A 16,355-nucleotide genomic window follows, 5' to 3' on the forward strand; every position below is an offset into this window, starting at 1 on the left:
CCCCTCCACCACACCACCCCACTTCACCCCTCCACACCACACCACACACCATACACACACATCACACACACACACACACACACACACACATCACACACATAACACACACACACCACACACACACATCACACCCCCTCCACCACACCACCCCACTTCACCCCCCCACACCACACCACACACCATACACACACATCACACACACACACACACACACACACACACACACATCACACACATAACACACACACACCACACACACACATCACACCCCCTCCACCACACCACCCCACTTCACCCCCCCACACCACACCACACACCATACACACACATCACACACACACACACACACACACACACACACACACACACACGGGCGAAGGAGGGATTGACCAAGGTAGCAGTGCACAGCAAGCTTATAGGAATATATTTTTATATGTATTATAACTCCATTTTTATAAAGCAGTAAAAAATAGGGGAGGGATCGTCTGAAATGACACCCCCTCATCCCCAGGGAAGGAGGCGTCCCAAGTATTCGTTTGGTTTCTCAGTGGGACTCTTTGAAGGAGTCTGGCCTGGCCGAGCCTTCTGGAAAGCAGAAATCGGAGACCTTGGTGTTGAAGTACTGCCCTTTGGTCCCAGACATAGAGCCACGCTTCATCCAGCATTTTTTAACTCCCTAAAATGGCTTTGCTTCTTTTAATATGATGGATGTCTTTGACTCAAAGGAATGCTCAAGGAAAATGACGACCGATAGGATTGAGCCATGGTTAAGTTTTATGAGGAGGATTCTCCTTGGGGAGTGTGTGTTCTTAGAATGAGCCACAGATATCTTTTGAGATAGATCACTGTTGCTACAAATCTCAGTTTATTTGAACGTAAGAAGAGAGCGGGGCTGTTACTTCATGTAGATGTGAACTGCTGTTGGCTCAGCCATGGCTATGCCCCAGAGCCGACAGCTGACCTGGTGCTTTCGGTTTCTTTAGAATCACATGTCCTAAATTGACTATCTTAAAAGGGGACTTTGTGAAACAAAGATCATTTACAACTTAGCAGTTGATGTTTTTGTTTGTTTAAAGTGCTTGCTTATTGTTTTAACAGTCTCCTTTTCTCTCTTTTTCAGATGATTATTGGAGAAAGTCTGTCTGTTTACTTTAATGTCTTGCATTCGAATTCCTTTGTCAGCAATAACTACATAGCCACTATATACAAAGCCATCGGAGCCTTTTTGTTCGGAGCCGGGGCCAGTCAGTCCCTGACTGACATTGCCAAGTATTCTATAGGCAGGCTGCGGCCTCACTTCTTGACTGTCTGTAACCCAGACTGGTCAAAAATTAACTGCAGTGATGGTTACATTGAGGAGTTCGTATGTCAAGGGAATGAAGAAAAGGTCAGGGAAGCCAGGTGAGTGTGTGACCTGTAACACATGTCGCTTTGCGTAGCATCCTGGGCTAGACGGTTCTGGTGACTAGAAGAGGGGCTGGCTACCACTTTGAAAGGAGAAAGAAGCTAGTACAAGCAGAGGCATGAAAGAGATCATGAGCCACCAAGGGGTGGGTAGAGTCACGATCCTCCCATAGCCCCGATTCTCCACCCTTAGTCTACTGTTTTAGTCATGAGGCTTTTGTGTCCATTTAGGAGCATTTATTGAAATGTTTAGTGCTGATGTATGGGAATATAAGATGAATGTGTACCACTTCTTCAAGGGTAGTAAACATTTTTTTAAATATGCTAGTTTGAGGGCTGAGATGTGGCTCAGTGGGCAAACGCTTCTACTCAACCAGTTAACAGTTCACAGTCTGTGTGCAGTAGTTTTATTGGTACATAATTCCAAACATGAAATCTGTCCATCCTAGATCACGGTTTTGAATATTTTCGTTGTGTTAGGTTTGCATATGAACCTGTGTCTGTCCACACCCTTCACAGCCCTTGGGTCAGCTTTCTGTCCTGACAGTCCTTACTGTTCCGTGTTTTGTAGGACACTGTGTGTGAGATCAGTGAGAGCTCTGATGTATCTGCCTTCTTGTACGAATATGTCGGGTTCAAGATTTGTCCATGTTTCTAGGAGATTATTACAGATTGTTAGTCCAGTTGTCTGAACGTTGATGTATACTGGTTGATTCTAACTTGGCAGAAGAAATGAAGCTTCAGCTGGGCATCGTGTCTCACACCCCTTTGCACCCAGCTCTTGGGAGGCAGAGGCAGGTGGGTCTCCGTGAGTTGAAGCAGCTGGTCTACAGAGTGAGTCCCAGGCCAGGCAGGGCTTCTCTGTGAGGCCCTGTCCCAAAAAATAAGAGTAAAGTAAGATAAAAGCTGCTATAAACATTTGTGTGTCTACACTAGGCTTGTATTTTACTTGAATGAAAACCTAGAAATGCTGAGCGTGCAGCTTTGTCCGTGCTGGTGACATTTGCAGGAAGCCACCAGCTGTGGCTGTCCTTTGCATTCCCTCAGGTCCTCGCTGTCCTCCTTGTGGTTTCCCAGCGTTAGCTTCTTTTATCGAAGGGTTCCCATTTGCCTTTTGCTGCTGGGAATCTGAGTGTGACTTTGTCCTTTCAGTCGCGCTGTCTGGAAATCTCTGTTCCACTCTTGTGGAGCAGTAAGTAAGTGGGCTCCATGCTCTACTAAGTTGTAAGAATTACTTATTCTAATAAATGCCCTTTTTGTGATGTTTTGAAATATTTTCTCCAACTCTGTTGCTTGTTTTTTATTTCTTACTGACATTCCTTGAAGTATAGAAACATAAACTTTAAAGACCTTTTGTGTTCCATGTGATGCTTGTGTGTATGCACGTAGAGGCCAGAGGTCAGCACCCTGTGTGTTGTACTCTGCACCGTATGTTTTGAGCCAGTGCCTCTCTGGAGTGTGCTGAGGTGATTCTGTGAGGCTGACTGGCCCAGGAGCCCGAGATGCTCTGGTCTCCGCCTCCTCCGCTGGGAGAATGGAGTCAGTCATCAGGTTGGGTGAGGAACACGGTTTCCATCTTCCCAGGCTCTGTAGTTCCCAGGAACCAGCTCACCTTTTGCTTTCCTAGTTTGCAGTTTGGGATCTTAACGAGTCTGTTCCTGCCTGTGCTTTGTAAACCTATTTTTAAGTTTAGTGCTTCCAGCATTGGAGTTTATTTTTGTGTATGACGTAAGAATATTTCTTCCCCCGTAGACTGCAGTGTTTCCAGCCTCATTGACCACTCCATCTTTTCATTTTAAATGTTGAACGTAAAGTAACTCTACAATGTGGGTCTGTTGTTGGGTGGTGTTCCTAATCTGTGTGCCGCAACTTTACAGACCGTCATAAAATGAGGTCCCTGTGTTCTCCGTGTGAAAGTTTTCCTTGTCTGTTGTAGGTTTGCGTGTGTCTCATTTGGTACTTTCATTGAGATTGTTTCACATCTTTACATTTATGGTGACTTGTAATCTTTTTAAAATTTTTTTTTCTATTCTGTGTGTGGGTGTTTTGTCTGCATGCATGTATATGCACCTTGCTCAGTCTGATGCCCACAGAGGCCAGAGGAAGGTGTCAGATGACTTGGAACTGAATTTACAGACACATATGAGCCTTACGTGTAGGTGCTGGGAACGGAACCCTCGGAGAGCAAAGCGCTCTTGACCCCTGAGCCATCTCTCCAGCCCCCATGCGTTTAACACGGAGCCTCCTAACTCAGGACAGTGCTGTCACTTTTGAGGTTTTCTTTAGTTTGTCTTACCAGTGATTGTTTCCTTTTCCATCTCTTTCTACTTTTGATCTCTGGAGCCAAGGAGATTTCAAAGCCACGCAGTGTAGGACTGGGGCGTGGCTTAGAGGTAGACCGTTTGCCAAGTGTGCACAGGTGGGGTGACCAGGAGCACCCGAGAGGACGGGAGGTTTGGCGAGCCCTCCCCTAACGATGCTCTTCTTTCCTCCCAGGTTGTCCTTCTACTCGGGGCACTCCTCATTCTCTATGTACTCCATGATGTTTGTCGCAGTAAGTACCTCATGCCTGCAGGGGGCGGGGCATGGCTGCGTGGAGGGCTGCTGAGCCAGGAAGCTCATTTGTTGCTGTGGGAGGCCAGCAGCTTTGTGGCTTCCCTCCTCCTCTGCCTTGTGAGGAGACGCTTGATGATGGAAGTGCAGGCATGGAGTAGGAGTAGGTGTGTCGTCTTTTCACTTTCGGAGACCTTTCCAAAGACTTTGCACGACCTTGGGCCAGCTGGAGAGCCGGCCTGTGGATCAGCAGCACACCCGCCATGTTCCAAGTTGGCTTGGAGAGTCATAAAAGATGGACGCGCACAGCTCCCTAAGCCAGAGCTGAGTCTGTGGGACAGGGATAGCACACATTCTAGAGGCCGCTAAAGGTCAGGTTTTGTATTTTATCACACTTTTTGTACTTCTGTAGTTGCTTATACACGCCACTCTGTGCTGTTCCCAGCATGTGCTCTCACAGATCAGCTTGCACTTTTGTCTTTTTTTCTTTAAAAAGTTCTTTTTATTCTTATATTTACTGGTATGTGTGTATATATGTGTGCTTCTGGAAGCCAGAGGGCAGCTTGTAAATATTCTCTCCTTCCTCCATATGGGTCATGGAATTGAGGTCAGGTTAGTAGGGCTTGGTGGCAAGTGCTTTTACCTCTTACTGAGCCATCTTGATGGTCCTCTGTTAATTTTCTTTGTAAATAAATTTTTCCATAGTTGTAATGGATGTAAACTTGCTATTTCTCCCCCCCCCCCGTCATATTAAATACAGCATTAGTATTTAAAAGTTAGGAAAAAATGCATTGTGATGATTGGTCACAGTGACACACATGACCTAGCACTGGGAGGATTGTGACTTCCAGGGTAGTGTCAGCTATGGAAGGCAATCTATGAAGTGTAATGTTGAGTGGATTCGAAAAGTTAATTTGGCCTCAGAATTTATAATCAACTTTAAATGTTTACTTGAAAAAACAGTGTAAAAATGCAGATGTTATAGAACATTCAGGGTTACAACTTCAAGATGCTGCTAGGTAATTTTTGGATTCAACATTCTAAAAATTACAAGTCTTTCCTCTTATAGTAATGTAATTTCGTGAGAAAGCAACAGGGTCCACACTCAGCAGAACCTAGAGCTTCTTTCTAAGATACACTCAAACCTGTGCAGAGCTATGTCATGGGAAGTGTGATTCATCTCAGAGTAGCTAAGAGCAAACACTGCCCAAATAGTCTCTGTGTGTCTTATTAGGAAGAATTAGCATTTATTCCAAGGAACCAACACATGTTTGTATTCTAACTAGGTGTGAAGGAGAGCTGGCTGTGAAGGCACCTGTAGGACTTTATCCAAAGCACGTCTGTGGGCTGCACTGATTGCCTTTTGAAGTGTTGGGTCTGTGGTGTTTTCCCAACTTGAGCATTAGTGTCTCTATCCTTCAGACGAACCTAGGGTTCTCTTTTGGTTACTATCAATGCTTTGTATTTTACTTGTTTAACTCTTTTAATTCCCATGTAGGAAAAATGTGGAGTGACTACTGTTTTAGAGGTGAAGGATAGAGGAGGCCTTAGTAGGTGCTGCTAAGGTCTGTGAGCTTTGCAGATCCCCTGAAAGGGTTTGATTCCCATCACCTACATGGTGGCTCAAACTGTTTGTAACTCTGGTCCCAAGAGACTCAACATCCCATTAAGGCCTCAAAGGCACCAGGCATGCACTTGGTACAGAGGCATACATGGAGGCAAAACACCCACACAGGAAAGAAAACAGACAACTGGAACGCAATAGGGGAAGGCATCTTGGCCTCAATATTGTATATGAATACATGTATCAACATTCTCAAACTCACGTGTGCACTTAACATAAAGAGATAAAAGTCTAGATAGGCTCCTTATAAACCAAGGCATTTCTGGAGAGAAATCCATAGTTTGTGGTCTTGACACATTAGAGACATTTACTTGATTGGCATGGAGGCCCAGCTTTGAGTTCAGCCCTGCACAAACAGCGGCTCCTGGCTTTCCTATTTATATACGGCACAGCCTCCCCTTTCCCACATTCCTGAGGGAGTGACTCATCTTGTTTCTCTGGGCATTTTGGCAGTATAGGTCAGTCCCAGGTTTGGGTGGAGATACAGTTATTTTAAGTCTGAAGATTACTGACACTTAGAAATTAACTTTGTTAAAAATTTCCCCCAGAGCCTGGCCTTTGACTATTGTTATGCCCTGGCAGGCAGCCCAGACCAGAGCTCAGTGCCAGTGCTGAGGGAACTCAGGGCAGAGCTGCTTTGCACTTGCTTTGTGACTATCCTTGAATCTGATTGGCTCCAAAAGATTGCAGATTCCTGTGACTGTCAGAGTAGCCTTCAGAGGCAGTGAAAAATGTGTCAGTGTTTTTGTTTTTTGTTCTTGCTGTTGTGTGTGTGTGTGTCCATCCTGCTGAGGTTTACATGATGGCCTGTAACAAATCCATCACACCTTCTTTCCTCCCTGCCACAAAAGTGTGTAATTAGCCTAACCTGGGATACGGGCCCCTGCCTATTTGACCCTTCTGGTAGTCACTGAGGATTGACCCTGGACTGCTTAGCATTGTTTCTTGAAGATCTTTTCAGATGGTGGAGAAGCACCGAGCAGGTGATGAATTCACAGCTCACAGACAAATGTGAATTAGGGTCTCCACGAATGGCAGATGCTCCCAGAGAAGCCTGAACAAATGCCTGCTTTATATTCTCTTGTCCAGACTCAGTCTTAAAAGTGGGTGAAACAATTTGTATAGCGTGTTGGGTATGTGTTTTTGTAGAGTAGACTCTTAGTGTTGTTCTGGCCTTAGGGATTTTTCAATAAAAGGTCAAATATCTAGACTTTAACTCACCCCCTTTTATAGTGTTAGAGATCGAACCAGCCCCTCCTGCATACACATCAGTCAAGTACCACTGAGCTGTATCTATCCTCGGCCCCCAAATAACTGACCCCACTTTTTACTCCAGTCTGAAATGGTAAATGGGGGGGGGGGGCTGAGACCATAACAATATTAACAAGGTCATTTAATGGCAACTACATATAACTTCAGAAATGTTAGTGTGCACTGGCTCTACCCTCATGTAGGATAGGTGCTTGATTACCACAGACCAGATAACTTATGAGCAGCAGTGTGATTCTCACAGTTCTGTGAGTCCGGTTCTAGGAGGACTCGCTGGACGCACACTGACGTGTGGTAGCCTTACATAACAAACAGTATGGGAACTCCTGGGTCCCACCTACCCTTCCAAAGGCCTTATCTCCCACTCTTGCCGCTATGGGTGTTAGGATGTGAGGGCACATTCCTTAGTAATACCAGCATGGGGAAAATGGAGTTGTCGCAAATGTTCCAGCATGAGTTTGGAAGGCACCTGCACTTTTGCTGCAGGGGAATTGGCCAGGTTCTTTCACCATCTTCTCTAGGTGTAACCACTGGTTAGTCAAGTCCACTCCTAAGGAGTAAGAAGCTACCTGTACTACTCTGACGCCCCTGGTAAGAAGCTGAGAGGAGCTTGTCTCTTCCTTCCCTCCAGCTTGATGGATACTTGAACCTGTAGTGAGCAGGAAAGTTCACCAGAACTGCTTTCTTAGACACAAAAGCTGAACCTGAAGCATCTTCTCAAGGGTTACTAGCCTGTGGCATTTCTAGAGGATCCTGGTTGATTGCTAAGGCCAATCCTTCTCACCTGGTTTCTAAGATGCGGCTGGGTTTACTCTCTGGTGCTACTTCACTTGCTGGGATCTTATGGTTGGAGGTCAACACTACATAGGGAACTGTATTAAAGGGTCTTTAGCAGTAGGAAGGTTGAGAACCATTGAGCTAGATGGGGAAGGAAGAACTGCCTCATGGTGGCTTCCTTGTGAGACTTTGGGCTTGGCTAAAAATTCAGGGAGGGAGGAATGTGCACTGTAGTGAAGTGGGTTTTGGTTGGTTTCTTTAGTTTTTTTGGTCTTCATCATTCTGAACCATCTCCTGGGAATTCACATATGAGTTCTAGAGTGTCCCCGAGAGCACAGGGATTTCAGAATGGCAAGTTCTGTTGTTGCTTTTATGACACATAGCTCGAGCTCTAAGGTCAAAGATTGACAAATGGGACTTAATGAGATTGCAAAGTTTCTGTAAGGCTAAAGACACTATCATGAAAACAAAATGGCAGCCAACAGAATGGGAAAAGATATTTACCAACCCCACATCAGATAGAGGCCTAATATCCAAGGTATACAAAGAACTCAAAAAGCGAGATACCAGAGAATCAAACAACCCTATTAAAAAATGGGGCACAGTGCTAAACAAAAAGTTCTCAATCAAGGAATATCAAATGGCTCAGAAACATCTAAGGAAGTGCTCACCATCCTTAGCCATCAGGGAAATGCAAATCAAAACAACCCTGAGATTCCACCTCACACCAGTCAGATTGGCCAAGATCCAAAACTCAGATGACAACAGATGCTGGCGAGGCTGAGGAGAAAGAGGAACACTTCTCCACTGCTGGTGGGGTTGTAAACTGACACAACCACTCTGGAAATCAGTCTGGCGGTTCCTCAGAAAAATGGACATAGTACTACCTGAAGACCCAGCTATTCCACTTCTGGGCATGTACCCCAGAGATGCTCCAACATACAACAAAGGTATATGCACCACAGTGTTCATTGCAGCTCTATTTATAATAGCCAGAAGCTGGAAGGAACCCAGATGTCCTTCAGTAGATGATGAATGGATACAAAAATTGTGGTACATTTACACAATGGAATACTACTCAGCTATCAGAAACAATGGCTTAACGAAATTCTTAAGAAAATGGCTGCATCTAGAGAATATCATCCTGAGTGAGATAACCCAGTCACAAAAGAACAGAGGTAACATACAGTCACTGATAATGGGATACTAACCCCAGAAAGCTCTGAACACCCCAGAAACAACTCACAGACTGTGTGAAGTTCAAGTAAAGAAGAAAAAAGAATATATTTTAATTAAAATAGAACTGTATCACATCCCCTTTCCTTCCTACAGCCCCTCCCAGTTTCTCTCCTATCCCCTCAAATCAATAACCTCTTTTCCTATATTATTGTTGCATATATACATATGTGTATGTATAGGTACCCACAAATACTTAATTACAACCATATAAAAATGTATTCATATACTTTTATGCAAAAAATGCTTAAAATCTGTACATTTATCTTTGTTTTTTAAAATAAAGTTTAAAAAAAGGAAATAAGAATGAAACATATATAAAAAAAAATAATGACACTGACTACTAAAGTGACTAATGTGGAACCACAACCAAGAGACAGATGCCTCACTTCAACCCAGATTTCTGTAATGAGAAATCCCCTTGTGGGCGGAAGAGTGAGAAGGGAAAGCTGGCTAGGGAGGACGCCAGGGTGTGCTGGAGCCAATGACAGTGACCCATAGTCCCTTGCCAGCAGGGGACGAACATTTTGCAAAAATACTAAACATGCGTACATGTTCCTTGAAAGAAAAATATTGTTAGAGGGGTTTTGCAGTCCCATCTAGGGTACCCCTCATGTCAGATTTATCTAAATGAATCTTCTAACTCCATTTAGAGGTGCTGTGAGCCCACCCTCCCAGCAGAAATAGAAAAACTCTCCCTAGGACATCTTTATTTGCAAATATTTGTAATTCTTAGATGTTTCTAGCATCTGAAAAAAGAAAAGGCTGTCTCTGACAGCTGGACTTTTTGTTCACAGTAGCCAGAACTTGGCTACAGGTGTAGTCTAGAAACTTATCTTTATTGTTTAAAAAAAATTTTTTTTTAATGTGAGTACACTGTGGCTGTCTTCAGACACACCAGAAGAAGCATCAGATCCCATTACAGATGATTTTGAGATACCATGTGGTTGCTGGGGATTGAACTCAGGAGCTCTGGAAGTGCTCTTAACCACTGAGCCATCTCTCCAGCCCGAAAAACTTATCTTTAAAATGAACTTCATAATTGAGGTGGAAATAATGTGAGATGAGACTCTTAGGAATATCGGGGGTTGGGGGAAGAGGCTCTACAGAGCCGGTAGCTCTTGACCCAGCTACTGAGTTAAACAACTGGCATAGCGTGTTTTCATGTGTACTGATATGCCTTGTAAGCGGCTTTAAAGAATATTTCAGTCATTCATAAATCATTGGACAGATTTATATATGTATATTACTTTTATGTAAATGCCTTTGTGCATGCAGAGGCTAGAGGACTATGTCATCCTTGGAATACTGTCCTCCCCTTTTGAGCCAAGGTCTCTCATGGCCATCAATAAGGCTAGACTGGCTATCTCTCCTGTCTCTTTGTCCCCAGCACTGGGATTACAAATGCAAATCATAGCACATAGCTTCTTTATATGAGTGCTAGGAATTCAACTAGTCCTTATACTTCAAAGCAAGCATTTTACAAACTGTCTTAGGGGCACCATTGCTGTGATGAAACACCATGATCAGAGCAACTTGGAAAGGGTTTATTTGGCTTTGCTTCCACAAAACAGTTCATCATCAAAGGAAGCAAGAAAGGAAATTCAGCACAGCCGGAGCTGATGCAGGGCCATGGAGGAATGCTTCTTCCTGGCTTGCTCAGCCTGCTCTGATGGACCCCAGGACCACCTGATCAGGGACCGCCCCACGATCTGTTTTCCCTCATTCAGCACCAATTAAGGAAATGTCCACGGGCTTGCCTACAGCCCAACCATATGGAGTTATTTTCTCAATTAAGGTTCCCTCCTCTCCCACTCTAGCTTGTTAATATGAACTAGTCAGAACACTGAGCTATCCCTCCTAGCCTGAAGGCTTTTTTAAATGTTGATAAGTACATTTTTATTTTTAGGGGTGGTGGGGTGCACTTTAGAGGTGTGGTAGGTGATATTCAGGTTTTCAACTGGCTTCTTAAATCGAGTATTCTCTCTCTCACCCCCCTTTTTATTTAGCTTTATCTTCAAGCCAGGATGAAGGGAGATTGGTCAAGACTCTTACGACCCACGCTACAGTTTGGGCTTATCGCTTTATCCATATATGTGGGCCTTTCTCGAATTTCTGACTACAAACACCACTGGAGTGACGTGTTAGTTGGACTCATTCAAGGAGCTGTTGTTGCGATATTGGTTGTAAGTATCAGAACAGCAGCCTGAATGCTGACGCTAAGCATTTGGATAAGTGGGACACCTGGCAAGGCAAAGAATGTGCCTCACTATTTTTAAGTAAGAATGTAATAAAAGAATAAGTCAGACAGATAAGAACTGGGTAATTCTCTGTCAGTGTTATAAAATTCTTAGTATTTTTATTGTTATGGCCTATGGTTGTAGTAAACAATTTCCTTTTTTCACAAATTGAAAATTCACTTAATGAATTATTTTTAAGTGTTGGCTGAATGAAGCTATTTACCCAAACACTATGAATAATTTTCTTCAAAATATTTTTCTTTCAGCTAGCTTTTGGGTTTTTTTTTTTTTTTTTTTTTTTTGGAGACAGTGACTCACTGTAGCTCTGGTCTTGTTCTCTCTAGTGCTGGGATTAAAGGCGACACTACAACCAGCCTAGCTAATTATAGTTTTTTGCATTCCTAATTGGTTCTTTTTGTATATGATTTTAAACATGTGTAAATTACACCATTAAATATTCTGCCCTGTTCTGTACAGGCTTTGTATGTGACAGATTTCTTCAAGAGCACACAGTCTCACAAGGAAAGAAAAGAGGAGAACTTGCATACAACTCTACATGAAACCACCAGCCCCCAGAGCTACTCAAGCAATCATGAGCCCTGATGGATGCAGGGGAGCTGGCCAGCTTCAAAGGAAAGCGCTGGAGGCAGACAGCAGGAAGACGCACAGTGCTTCCTGGTGTACAGACTATTCATTAAAAGACTGCTGCTATACCTCCTGGATGCCCACTTATCGTGTATATAGTTACCTGTAACACAATGAGTATCTAATAGTTCAATTAAAAAAAGAAATTAAGCCTCCCACTAAAACACTGCCCCACCTGTACATTTTTTTAATTGAAAGATGCTATGTACAAATGTGTATGTTACATGCCTTCTCAGAATGATATTTGATTTAAATATAATAAAATGCTTCCGGACAACTCTTGAATTGGGAGTGCCACTTGAACACTTGTGAAAGCCTCTGTAGTCAACTGCAATCAGACAGGTGGTGAATGACACTGAACTCTATAAATAGAGGCTGGCAGCAAACACAATATCCCTCTTGATTTTGGTGATTCCTAAGGGAAAAGAAAATAATGTTTAAACTTTTAAGACCATAAAGCATTATAACTTTCTCATACTATGGTTTTACAGCTCAGTTCTGACTAAAATGGTAAAAGAACCACTTTGAATACAAAAAAAAAAAAAAAGCTTGTTAGCTTAAAGGAGTTCAGAGCTACCTGAAAAACCTGAGACCAAATCCTTTCTCTTTTGACTGCCAACTACATTGTGTTATGGCCTGGGTGAGTGGCTAAGGCTATTGAAAACGATTCCAGAGAAGGACCTAAGTGTCAGGAGTAGATGATCCAGATCCAGCAGTTATCTTCATATTAGAAGACCTGGGAAACTTTATTATATTAAAGCAGGACAAGTATACATTTTATTTTTAAACTGTTTACATGGCTGACTATAGCCTGTCTTGTCTGGCCCAGGATACAGCAGAGACGAGAGCTATTTATAAAGAGCTGCCCAGCCCCCCCACCCCTTTGCATTCTGCCATCCTTACATGTCTCCCTGCATCCTCCCTGCTACTCTACAGACTGGCCGCTTCGTTCCTTCCAATCCCTTACTTTCACTCTGCCTGCTCCCACCACACTCCCCTCCTGCTGTTGCTCAAACACTCAGTGTACATAAAAGGTCTTAAATGTCATCTCTGTAGAGGTCTTTAGACCCACTTTCCTTTTCTTGCAGAATAATAATTTATTTATCTCCCTCACATTACAAGAAAAGCTTTACTAATTGTGCTTTTATGTTCATTCTTACAATCCTTAGAACAATGATGGACACATTAAGTGTTCAGTAAATATGTGAAAAAAAGGAATGTGTAATATATAAAACAAAACCTTAAAAATATAAAGCTTCCACTTTTAATGTATACACTACTAAATGACCCTCCATGATAATCCAGCCAAAGATAGCTCAAAATGCCCTTCTAAGTTGTGTCTGAAGTCCAAGTCTCAAGATTTGCCTACGTTACCATAAAAGAATTATAAACTAGATACTGACCTTCAGCAAATTTGTTCTCCAGCTCTGTGTTTCCAATGGCTTTTGCTGCTTGACACATCTGTCGAAGCAGTTCTTCCAGGCGTCTCATGCAACGGATTATACTGCCTGGACAGAAGAGGAGTGAATGAATACAACCAGAAGGAGTAAACGTAGCTAAGATGCAAAGTACAATACCCCACCTCTGATCCATGTCGTAAAGGACATACTCTTAAGGATGCAGTGACTTGTTCTTAGGTGGGAAAACCAAATTCCCTGGCTTTAGAAAAGAAACAAACTTGAAGATGGTAGCACTGCAGTCACTGGGCCTGAAGGATCAGGATGACAGAGACAGTACACTAGAGCCTAACAGTTCAGCTTCTCAGGAAGGGTCCCTACTCAGGATTCTGGATATTACAAGCATACAGGGTTATTAGCTTGTTTCCTCAATGTTTTTTTGTTTGTTTGTTTGTTTGTTACAGTGTGTTCTTAGAAGTAGCAAGAAACAAACTTTTCCCTATGGATTGCAATTCCAAGACACTTACCTATCAAAGCTGAAGCTGTGGACAGTGCTGTTTGTTAAGATTTGTGTAAAGAGGGACCTGGGCTCCTTTCTCCAAGTGGGAACCAATTGTCTGGACTGCATTGGAACATGGTTTTATCTTTAATGTAAGCTTTAGGATAGGTGGCACATCTGACTCCTTGTAGCACTGGGATAGCTCACCCACAACATTATGTTCCAGCGTGTCTCTGGGGTAAATGACTGAGATACAAACTCAAAGCAGCACAAGAACAGGGAAACCAGGAGTGATGGTGCACAGCGCTAGTCCCAGCACTGAAGCTCTGTGAGTCTGAGGCCAGCCTAGTCTACATAACAAGTGCCAGGCCCTTCCACAAGGATTCTACTCCTGAGCTGCGTCCATAAACACCACTCAGTATCAGTTAGAGTGAGATTCTTCCTCTTCTGGATTTGTCTAACTTGAAAGAAGACAATGGCAGCCTACTTCTACTATACAGTTTTTGTGAACTTCTTTGACTGCTGGTGAGAAAGCTCATTAAATGGGTCAAAAGCCAAAAGCAAAAGTAGCAAACTATGGATTAATTATGTTCTCATCACTGTGGTAAAAGATTTATTTTGGCTTATGGCTTAGCAGCCCATCATGGGGGAGTCACAGTATGGTGTTACAAAAGGAGCATGTGCCATGTCCTGACTTTGGTCCTAAGAACCCGACTGAAGCAACACGGGGACAGAGAAGACAGAATCTGCAGAAGCAAAGACAAAATCTGGAGTGGGCTCTGCTCTGATAGAAGACGCCCGCTGTGTAATCCACAATCTCAGTATGTTGTGATATAGCACGCAGAGGAGGGCACTCTATAGGGGAACAGCCTCAGGTTGCAGTCTTCTGAGAGAAGAAAGCCGTGGTTGCTAGGATTTATTACTTCGTCACACACATGAACTTGAACCAGAGGAAGGCTATGTCATCCATCTGAGCCTCATGGGGGGGGGGGGGGACTTTATTTCCATGAGTCTGAGGCATTGGGATTCTTGATATAGCTAAACTTATGCCAACAATATACGCTGACTCGGGCTTCCTCCTTCCCCACAAGCATGATCCCATCTAGGTGGAATTGGGGTGGTAGGAGAGAGGACAGGGAGGAGGGCCAAACTGAATTGCCTCTGCTCTCACTTCCTCCATTTTTCAGAGCTCCTACAACCTCAAAGAGCAACAGTAGCTGGAGACCAGATATTTGAGACTAGAGTGTATTTCACATTTAAGCTGTAAAATGCCCGGACAGGCAAATTCTATATTCCATAAACACAAACATTAAAAATTAGGTTAAGAGTGTGATTTTGTGTGTGTGAGTGTGTGTGTCCTGTATGTGTGTTGCCTGCTTCTACACAAGTACCACAAATATGGCACACATTAATACATATAGGCAAAACAAATCTAAAAAAAAATAAATTTAAGTATGTTTATGTGCTAGAACAGGGAAGTGATTTATATGCATATACACATACATACAGGAACCCAAGGAATTCAGAAGTATGTGTCAGATTTCCCTGGAACTGGAGTTAAAGGTAGTTATGAGCTGCCATGTGGGTGCTGGGAACCTCTTAACCACTGAGGACCTCTTATACCCAAGAGGTTCTATAGTCTAATCTCAGAGTCAAACCTTCCTAGGAACAGTAGTAACTCATCAGTACTGTTACTTCACTTAGACTTTCCCACAGCTTGTTAGTGTATCGTGGACTTAGGAGGATGACAAAGACTTGATGATGGCCTTGGAGTCAGAACAACAGAGACGCTGAAGAGGAAAGGAGAATCCCAGCTGCTTCCTGATCTTTGAGACTAGGAAAGGGGAACCACCTGCAGGGCTCAAATGGCAAGTCAGGAAAATGTTCTCTCCCGGCAGGCCTCCAGAGAATGAGGATGTGGCTAAGTGATATCCACCTATACTTTACTTCCTCTTAGCGAGGCAACTCATATGACCCTAATAAACTATTGTCAAGACTTTCTTAAAAAACAGATGAAATGTTTCTATTACTATTATTTGTAACAGAGCAATCACAGAAGATACTTTTCAAGTAGGAAACACTGGCCAGTCTGGGCACTGCTACTTCAGAGACAAAGGTGGTTCAAGCCTTTGCACAGGAAGGCTAACAGCAACACATCTAGGATGAAGTATCAAGAGTTGTATGCCTTTAATCTCAAAATTCAGGAGGCAGATGGATCTCTGTGAAGCCTTCACTATGTAGTGAGTTATAAGCCAGCCAGAGTTACGTTGTTAGACCCTGCCCCCAAACAAGTCTGAAAGGGAGGAATGTCTACTGGCTTTCCTTTACAGCTATGGGTTCCCTTTCAACCTTAGGGCTCAGTCATCTCAGAGTCTTAGACCTGTCTGTCATTGTTACCCCAACCCCAACCTGGCTGAGGAAGTGATAAAATGGACAGACAAGAAATCAGTGAGATCAGTGGAGAGTGCTCAGTGTCCATGGCTTCTATCTGGCAATAATAGCCTGTGCTGAGACAGCTAAAACCATGAAAGGTTAAAACTAAACCAGTTTCTGCCTCAGCTGCAAGTGCTAGTGTTAGAGAGCATTCCACCTGGGGAGATGGTTAGCACTTTAATTCAAATACGCTAAAGCTACTCTCAGGTTTTAAAATTGGGCCATAGCTACAAAAACAAAACAAAACAATGCCGTTCTAGCTAGATGCTAGTGTCCAT

General features: G+C 43.3%; 2 protein-coding genes across 3 annotated transcripts in view; one reads left to right on the plus strand and one right to left on the minus strand.

The window, feature by feature from the left end:
• Nucleotides 1-12,033, plus strand: part of PLPP1 (phospholipid phosphatase 1) — a 61,176-nt gene extending 49,143 nt beyond the window's left edge. For both annotated transcript variants that reach the window (XM_080933716.1, XM_080933717.1), the window contains exons 3-6: nucleotides 1,121-1,401; nucleotides 3,901-3,958; nucleotides 10,873-11,049; nucleotides 11,581-12,033. In XM_080933716.1, coding sequence (XP_080789842.1) covers nucleotides 1,121-1,401; nucleotides 3,901-3,958; nucleotides 10,873-11,049; nucleotides 11,581-11,706 — 642 coding nt within the window. In that variant the 3' untranslated portion in view covers nucleotides 11,707-12,033. The remainder of the gene's footprint in view (nucleotides 1-1,120; nucleotides 1,402-3,900; nucleotides 3,959-10,872; nucleotides 11,050-11,580) is intronic.
• Nucleotides 12,027-16,355, minus strand: part of MTREX (Mtr4 exosome RNA helicase) — a gene marked incomplete at its 5' end in the record, with an annotated part of 60,868 nt that continues 56,539 nt past the window's right edge. Inside the window, 2 exons of the mRNA XM_080933715.1 lie at nucleotides 12,027-12,163; nucleotides 13,152-13,256. Coding sequence (XP_080789841.1) covers nucleotides 12,111-12,163; nucleotides 13,152-13,256 — 158 coding nt within the window. The 3' untranslated portion in view covers nucleotides 12,027-12,110. The remainder of the gene's footprint in view (nucleotides 12,164-13,151; nucleotides 13,257-16,355) is intronic.

The sequence above is a fragment of the Micromys minutus genome, assembly GCF_963924665.1.
Source record: "Micromys minutus genome assembly, chromosome: 20".
NCBI lineage: Eukaryota > Metazoa > Chordata > Mammalia > Rodentia > Muridae > Micromys > Micromys minutus.